Source organism: Orycteropus afer, unplaced genomic scaffold, assembly GCF_000298275.1.
Source record: "Orycteropus afer afer isolate SDZICR_OR568_19922 unplaced genomic scaffold, OryAfe1.0 scaffold00020, whole genome shotgun sequence".
NCBI classification, from domain to species: domain Eukaryota; kingdom Metazoa; phylum Chordata; class Mammalia; order Tubulidentata; family Orycteropodidae; genus Orycteropus; species Orycteropus afer.
Window position 1 is genome coordinate 4601796 of NW_006921607.1, and position 9339 is coordinate 4611134.

Consider the following 9339-nt stretch of genomic DNA (forward strand, 5'->3'; position numbering starts at 1 on the left):
CCAGGTACAACTTGATAACCCCAAAAGGAAAATCAGCCTTGGTCAGATAGATAGTAACATTTGTGAACAGATGTAATATTTTGAGCCCTGTGAGCATTATAAGGAGTTGAGATTATACGAAAGAAGAACTACTTCAATTTTGTATTATAATCAAGAATAGGATAGATTAATATTAGAAATTTCTTAGAGGACAATAGGTTTGAGCTAGTTTTGAAGGGGAAAAAGTACATATTTGTGGAGAGGACTGAAGGAGAAGATAAGGGAACTAACCCTGTGATGTTGCTAGTAGTATCTCAATTTTACATGTAGGGCATTAAGGCTCAGAGAAGTTATGTAACTTTCCCAGAATCACACAGAAAATCAATGGACAAAGTCCAGATTCTAAGACGGGTCTGTTGATCTACTAAAAACATGTTCTTGCCATCTTTTTGGATTGCAGAAGTCATAATACAGAAAGCAACTAATAGTATTGGTTAGCTGGTAAGAGCATTTGTTTAACTTGTTGTTGTTGTTACGTGCCGTCAAGTTGGACCCAATTCATAGCAATACTGCCTCGGAAACCCAAGGAGGGGTTGCTATGAGTCATATCCAACTCGAGGGCAGTGGGTTTGCCTAACTAGCAAAAAAAAAAAAATCTATATTAAAACTAAAACATATGTAGTTAATATAATAAGCAAAGTGATAAGGTGGTAGAGAACCTTGAGGATAGACAGGGGTGTTTGATATAATAAGTCATAGAGACTTAGGCACTTAAGCAGAGGATTGTGATATATATTTTAAAAAAAGGAATTTAAGAATAATTGCTCTTGAAAAAAAAAAACCCAAACTCACTGCCGTCAGGTCAGATGCAACTCACAGCGACCCTTCCTTGGGTTTCTGAGGCAGTATCACTATGGAAGTAGATTGCCCAACCTTCCTTCTGAGGAGTGCCTGGTGGGTTTGAACCGCCAGCCTTCTGTTTAGCAGTCAAGTGCCTTAGGCATTACATCACCTGCATAAAATATAGGAAGACTGGAAGAAGATGTGGAGGAGGATATCATAGTGATATTATCAGCCTAAAGTACTGATGAACTATATTGGTGGCTAGGGACATAGAAAAGAGACCTACATGAAATGTGTGTGTGTATATGTGTGTGTATATCTCCAAACTCACTGCCGTCGAGTTGGTTCCGACTCATAACGACCCCTCCTTGGGTTTCCAAGGCAGTGGCATAGTGCCTAAGGCACTTGACTGCTAACCAGAAGGCTGGCGGTTCAAACCCACTAGGCACTCCTCAGAAGGAAGGTTGGGCAATCTACTTCCGTAGTGATACTGCCTCAGAAACCCAAGGAGGGGTCTCTATGAGTCAGGTCCGACTCGACGGCACATATCAGCAACAACAACATGTATATAAATCAGCACTGATGTAAAGCTGACAGAAGTGTAGTTATAAGTGATACTTAAGTTTCAAGCTTGGAGAAGAATAGTGGCATTTACAGGAAAACTTGTAAAGGGTATTTTGGGCAGTAGGGAATATTTTGCCAAAGTCTTATATTTCAGGTTTAGAATTACAGGCTGTAGGTTTGTGATATTCAAAGTATGCTCTATAGACTGGTCCATGACAAAGGAACTACAGAAATTATCAGGAAAGGGTGCTGTATTTTTTTGAATGCCTTTTCTACATCAGTTGAGATGACCATGTAGCTCTTTTCCTTTGTTCTATTGATAGGATGTATTACACTGACTGATTTTCTAATGTTGAACCAACTTTGCACTCCTAGAATAAATCCCATTTGTTCATAATTACGAAAAGGACGTGGGGGTGACATCTTCCTTTGACTTTCTCTAACTTCCCAAAAGGGAGAGAGAATCACCATCAGCAACCCAAGGCTGATAGTGATTCCTATGGGACCAGACAAAGCAACCCCCCACAAACTAAGCAATTCTGACACCAACTGCCCCTTCCACGGCATTCACTCCTTCTCTGCTGGGTTCGATAATTCGTCACAATGGCCACGCAGAACTTAGACCATACTCACAATTAAGACTCACAGTCTTCTCCCTGTTATGCCCTCAGGCACGTCTATCTAGCCATTGGCCTCTTGGCCTGGCCTCTGCCCTGCTCAAGCAAATGTTACAAAGCTCTTTTAGCTCTGCCGATAGGTCCACCTAGGTTCACCCCACTCCACTAGCAAGACTTCTGCCCAAAGACACTCAACTATCTCTCTCAGTGGGCTGGCAAGTCTGCCACTCTGTCTCATGCTTCATGCTCCCACTGCCACTATCTCTGTGCCATCTCTCTTCCTTCTCTCTGCCAACTCTCTTTTGCCTCAGTGTGGAGATTTTGGGTCCAAGGACGTGTTTCACTCCACCTCTTCTCTCTTGATGGCAATGAGATTCCCCCCTTCTGCTTCTAAGGGGGCTCATTTTAACCCAGCAGAACAACCAAACTAACCAATTCCTGCATTAGAGTTCTATACACCTTATTTCCATGGTTCCATTCCCACAAGGGTGTCATGTACCTTGCTTACATTACTAACAAGCTATCTAACCACCTTGGTAGGGCACAACAACTTATATTTGCATAGTTCCACCCAGTCATCTGGTGGTGGTCACAAAGACCATGGCTAGAAGAATCATAATAAGTAACTCACTATACCACAGGTCACCCCCTGGCTCTTCTAGCCACTGTCTCTTTCATGCTTCAAAGATTAATATCACAATCAGTTTAAATGTAAGCACACCCACTTAAATACAAGCTAGCCACTTCATGTTTTTTTTATCTCCCCCCATTTTAGTTATCCAATTTCTAAATTGCCTGTCCCTATCAAACCATACTCTGAGGAGACAAGTATGTTCCTTTTTCTCTGAAGAATCTTCTGTTCTGGTTGCAACTTCAGCATCTGCATCCATAAGTAAAGTCCAGTCCAGAGCAAGCCATCAAAGTTCAGCAATCTGCACTAGCTTAGTGTCAAACATCTTCCTCTTTATTCAGTGGAGTTCTAGTCAGCTCAGCCCGAGTCACCCAAGCCAGGTCATGGGTATTAGCTGCAAGCTTGGGAGTTCACACTCCTCCTTGCACTTCAACCAGCCAGCCACCTCTCTTTTTCATCCCTAGCTCCAATGGGCTAGTTCAATACTGTAGGCTCAGGAGTCCACACAACTACGTGCCCTTCAGTAATGTATAACTCTTTTAATATGCTGTTGGATTCTGTTTGCTAGTATTTGGCTAAAATTTTGGTGTCTACATTCATAAGAGATATTGGTCTGTAGTTTTTTGCTTTTTTTTTTTTTTTCTTGTAGTGTTTTTGTGGTTTTGGTACCAGGGTAATGCTGGCTCCATAGAAAGAGGGAGTATTCTTTCTCCTTCCTCTATTTTTTAGAAAAGTTTGAACTGGATTGGTGTCAATTCTTCTGTAAATGTATGATAGAATTCCCTAGTGAAGCTGGCTGGTCCTGGACTTTTCTTTGTTGGGAGGTTTTTTTTTATTACTGATTCAATCTCTTTGCTCGTTGTGGTAGTTAAGGTTATATGTCAACTTGGCTGGGCCTGGTTTTGAGTGGCTGGGCAGCTGATGGTAGTTATTCCCCACAATGAGACTGACAATCAACTCCATGGTGGAATCAGCCTCGATCAACCGAGTAGCTGCTTTAGGGATGTGGTCTGCTTCCTATTTATAAAGAAAAACTTGGGGAATGGTCTACAGCTTTCTGGCATGCTTGGGCCCTACATGTATGTGAGTCTTCATTCAGCACTCTGCCATGCTCTGCTGATCTTGAGACTTTTAATGGACTTGAATCAATGGCCTGCCATGTGATTTGGCAATGTTGGGACTGTGCCTTTTCACTGTCAACACTGGGTTTGTCAGCCTCAGCAGCCAGCAGATACCAGAGTGAAGAGATGCCTCTAGCTTCAGTGGGCCAGGAGCAAGAGGCAGAGCTGAAGTCCCAGGTCGAGGGACTTTCACCCAGCCCTTACAGCTTGGCACTTTGAATGCAGACTTCTAGCCTCCAAAATTGTAAGAGAATAAACTCTTGTTTAATAAACTCCTATTGTTAAAGCCACCCCATTTGTGGTATATTCCTGTCAGAGCGGCACTTGGAGCCTAAGGCATTTGACTGCTAACCAGAAGACTGACGGTTCAAACTCACCACCCACTCCTTGGAAGAGAGACTGGGCAATCTACTTCCATAGAGACAACTGCCTCAGAAACCCAAGAAGGGGGTTGCTATGAGGTGGAATCGACTTGATGGCAGTGAGTGGTTTATTTTTTTTTCTGGTTCTGAGTATGTTTAGCCAGGTTATGTGAGGAACAACAGACATTAGAAGTAAATGTAAATGTGTAGAAACTTTTATATCAATTTGATAGAATAATTTTACATATATTGAATCTAATAATAAATATTGAGGTTTACATTTTGTTTTATAATTTTTCTAGCAATTCATTTTTATTGTGTTTTATAAAGTTATCAATCCACAGAAGATTGGAAACGAAAAAAAAAAAATGTCACCCCATGTCATTTGAGAAACAGCACTACAGACAATAAAAGATATGAAAGAAGAGTGAGGATGAGAAGTCAAGGTTAAAGATGTAGCTCAAGAATATTTTTTTGGCCTCCCATACTCCAAGGCAAATTCAGAGCATCTTCCTCCTATGTTCACTGTACTGAACATTATAACAAATGCAAAAGTGAATATAACACAGATCTCAGCCTCATGGAACTTGCAGACCAATACATGCATTATATAAATATCAAAATATGAGACAGAGAGTGAAAAATGCCATTAAAATGAAAGCACATGACCATAACATGATGATTTTGTAGTCATCATACAGCGGAGGAAATAATAAGACATTTTGAAGGCATTTTATACAGCATACATGTAAAACCTTGTATGTATGCTAACTATAACAACTGTTTATTTACACATCTGTCTTTCTACCAACATTAAACCTTCTTGAAGAAAGCAACTGCTTCTTTAAACTTCATTAACATCCATGACTATGATTAAAAAAAAAAAAACAGTTGCCACAAATCCAACTCACGATGAACCCATGGGCATCAGAATAGAACTGTGCTCCATAGGGTTTTCACTGCCTGATTTTCAGAAGTAGACTGCCAGGTCTTTCTTCTGAGGCACCTCTGAGTCGATTTGAACCTCTAACCGTATGATTAGCAGCCAAGCCTGTTAACCATTTGCACCACCCAGGGACTCCAGGTTTATGACAGTGTCTGATACAGAGTAGGTATGTAAATGGTTGTACACTGAGAAGTATAGCCTAAGACTGAGTCTTAGTAATGCCATCTAGACTGAAAAAGATAATGACAAACTTATTAGGGGATTACATTTAGAAACCAAAAGATAATTCTGAAGACATTTCTATTAGTATAGAATAGCTATTTCTACTGGCTTCATTTTAATATAAAAAATGCAAATGTAATTGATTATGTCTTATAATTTGAATTTCTCAACTATTCTTACCAAAGCTCTCAGCTTGGAAAAGTAGATCATTGCTGTAGTCTTCTCTAAGTGTGATTTCTTCTGGTCTACTCTGGTTCTGAGTAAAATGCTCTGAAACATCAACAGCACTATGGAAAAATATAAGTTTGAAAAAAACATGTTACCATAACACAATGCTTTTATAGTATACTGTGTGTGTGGAGGGGGTACTTAAAACAAAAGATAACTTTTATTATAAGAATAAGGATGTTTTTATTTTTTTTAATAGCCTCCAAACCAAACCAAACTCATTGCCATTGAATCAATCAGCTCATAATGACCCCCATTGGGTTTCCAAGGCTGTAAATCTTTACAGAAGTAGATTGCCTCATCTTTCTTCCTCCTCTAGAGCAGCTGGTGGATTTGAACCACTGACCTTCCGGTTAGCAGCCAAATGCCTTATCTACTATGCCACCAGAGCTCCTTTTTCTTCAACAGTACTATTAATACAAAACTAGCTTATAAATATACATACAGCACGCACACAAACACACACACACACACACACACAGCATGTAATATCAATGATCTTCAGATTGTCAAATATAATGGTCAATTCTCAGTCTTTATCTTACTTGCCCTAACCAACAGCATTTGAAATAGATGTTCACTCCCTCATGAAACACATTCTTTACTAGGCCTCTAGGATATTACTCTTTCTTGATTTTCTTCCTACCACATTGGCTGCTCCTTTTCCACCTCTTTTACTAGTTCTTCCTCATCCCCCACACTACTAACTATTGAGAATGACCCAACAATCAGTCCTCAGACTACACTCCCTCTCTTTGAAATCTACACTCACTCCCTTGGGCTTTCTTAAGGTCTGTGATTGAAATTTATCTATATACTTACAAACCCAAAATTGATACACCCAGTCCAGATTTCTCTCTTGAAATTCAGACCCAGCTGTCCAACTGCCTACTTACATCTTACTGGATGTGTAATAACCATCTCAGACCAAAACCAAAACCAAACTTGTTGCCATGGAGTCGATTCTGACTCACAGTGACCTTATGTAACAATAGAACTGCCCCACAGCATTTCCAAAACTATAATCTTTACAGAAGCAGACTGTCACATCTTTCTACCTTTCTCCTGTGGAGCCACTAGTGAGTTCAAACCACTGACCTTTTGGTTAGCAGTCAGGTGCTTAACACTGAACCACCAGGGCTTGGTGTCATCTCAGAATTTATGTCCCAAATCTAATTTACTTCCTTCACTCTGCTTCATTATTTCCTAGTTATCCTAATCTTCTTAAGTGCTGACACGATTCTTAAGTCAAAAATCACAGTCATCTTTCATCTTGCTTTCTCTCTGAGCTTTCTCTCTGAGCCTTATCTCATCCATCAGCAAATCATGTTGGCTCTGCCTTCAAAATATATCCGTAATTTCAGTGCTACCGCCCTGATAAGAAGAGGACTGAGAAATGATCACGGGCACTGCCGTCTCTCATCTGCCTTTTTCACTGCAATAGTCTCCTTGTAGGTTTTTTGCATCCTCCCTTGCTCTCCCAGAGGCAAAGTGTTGAAATCAAGTCAGGTCTTGTCATTCCTCTTTCAAAACTCTCTTATGCTCCCCATCTGGCTAAATAAAAGTTCTCACTGTATTCTACAACACCCTACATCATCGGCGCAGCCCGCCAGCTCTCTGACTTCATATGCTGCCACTCTGTCCCTCATTCATTCCACTCTAGTCTCACTTGCCTCCACGTTGTTCTTTAAAAAGGTCCAATGTGCTCTGCCTTAGGACCTTTTCGCTTGCTTTACCCAGAACATTCTTTCCTACATGAAACCATATCTGAATGGTTTGCTTCTCCACTTCCTTCAGGTTTCTATTCTTATCTTATCAGAAAAGCTTTTCTTGACTATCCTATATAAAACAGTGCTTGCTTCTTATCATTTTATTCCTTCTTACTCTATTTTACATTATTTATTTATTTATTTATTTTTCACATTTTCTATTTTCCTTCATGATGCTGATCACCTCCTGGCATGTTATATATTTATTTGTTTGTTATCTGTCTATCTCAACAAGAATGTAAGATCCATGAGGGAAGGAGCTGTGTTTCATTCATTGTTGTCTTCTCAGTGCCTAGAACAATGTCTGGCATATGGAAGACACCTAATAAGTATTTATGGAATGAATGGATGAATATATTGTCACTATTGCAAACTACATTCAGTAAATGTAATGATACTTTTTTTTGTATTGTACTTTGGAATTTCACACTAAAGTCTCTGCCAACTGTATGTATACTTGTTCAGTTGTTAACCACATTCCATTTGTCTTCATGAAATCTGAATATAAACCAATAAACTATAAGAATATCAAGACTGATAGAAAATAAAATAACTTACTTCGCATTCTGCATGTCAAAATCATGAAATTCTTCTGGCAATGTGATAGCACTGTAAGCTGCTTCAAAATTCTCTTTTGGAAGGTCAACTAGTCCTGAAAGAAATTAAACATATTTAATAAGCAATGATGCTATGTAAAATAAGAAACTACAAACTCTCTGTTTTCTTTCACTAGCCTACTGCTTAGCCTCCCAACTGTTTCTCTGTATCCACTAGTGCCTCTCTGCAGTCCATTCTCTACAAATCAGCCTGAGCAATATGTTTAAAAAGCAAATCAGATTAGTTCACTTCTATTCTTAAAATATGGTTCAGTGACTTCAATTAAATTTAAATAAAATCCAAGTTTCTAATAAGAACCTCTGCAACCCTACCTATCAGGTATCATCTAATGGCACTCTCACTCAATATGCTCCAACCACACTGGCCTTTGTGTTCCCTGAACAGATCAAACACTTCTACCTCAAGACCTTTGCTCTTGCAGTTTCCTTTGCTCAGAATGTTATTCTCTCAGAGACTTTTATATAGCTGGCTGCTTCTCATTCTTCAAGCCTGAGCTTAAACTCTCCTTGGGAAGACTTTTTCAAACTATCCTAACTAAAGTGAATTTCTGTTATTTTCTATTTAGTGCTCTATTTCCTTTCAATAGTATAATCACAGTCTATAACTATTTTAATACATTTTTTAAAATTTATTACCTGATTCCCTCATCAGACTGAAAAGGATCTTATTTGGCTTGTTGTCTTTGTATCCCACAGCCTAACATAATGTTTGGCACCGAGAATGGGATCAAAACTATTTGTGGAATATATAAATGAGGCAATAATAAAAAAGAACAAATGAATCATACTTGATATGAGTATAAACATACCTAGAAATTCTACAAATATTTTAAACAAAGAGGGAGAAAAAAAAAAAGACATCTGTCCATCCTGATTCAACAAATATTAATTGAGGGAATAGTATGTATAAGGCACTGAGGCAGAGATTCAGAAATTGAGAGAATGACTATGACAAAGACTTTGCCTTAAAGAAACTTGCAGACTTGTGAGAGAAACAAGGCCTTATCTAAATAACCATAATACAAGTTACAAAATGATGACTATCTTAAAAAGGGAACAGATTCAATGTAAAGTAACACTTGAAGCCATTATATTTATGACACACATAAATCTTTAACACCTTGGAATGCCTAGGGATTTTCTATAATAATTCATAAATAGCATGGTAGTTAGAGTCAAAAAACAGATACAGCAAGCTAACCAACCACAAAACAGCACTGTTGCCGCAGAGTCCATTTGATTCACAGTGACCCTACAGGACAGGGCAGAACTGCTCTATAGCATTCCAAGACTGCAGTCTTTGTGGAAGCAGACTGCTACATCTTCTGTAGGAGCTCTGGTAGCGTAGTGCCTAAGGCACTTGACTGCTAACCAGAAGGCTGGCAGTTCAAACCCACTAGCTACTCCTTGGAAGGAAGGTTGGGCAATCTACTTCTGTAG

General features: G+C 39.2%; 1 protein-coding gene across 1 annotated transcript in view; it reads right to left on the reverse strand.

Moving 5' to 3' along the window:
* Positions 1–9339, reverse strand: part of RAD21L1 (RAD21 cohesin complex component like 1) — a 35833-nt gene that overhangs the window by 23554 nt on the left and 2940 nt on the right. Inside the window, exons 3-4 of the mRNA XM_042783613.1 lie at positions 7841–7934; positions 5466–5572 (exon numbers count right to left, since the gene is read on the reverse strand). Of these exons, the coding sequence (XP_042639547.1) occupies positions 5466–5572; positions 7841–7934 (201 nt within the window). The remainder of the gene's footprint in view (positions 1–5465; positions 5573–7840; positions 7935–9339) is intronic.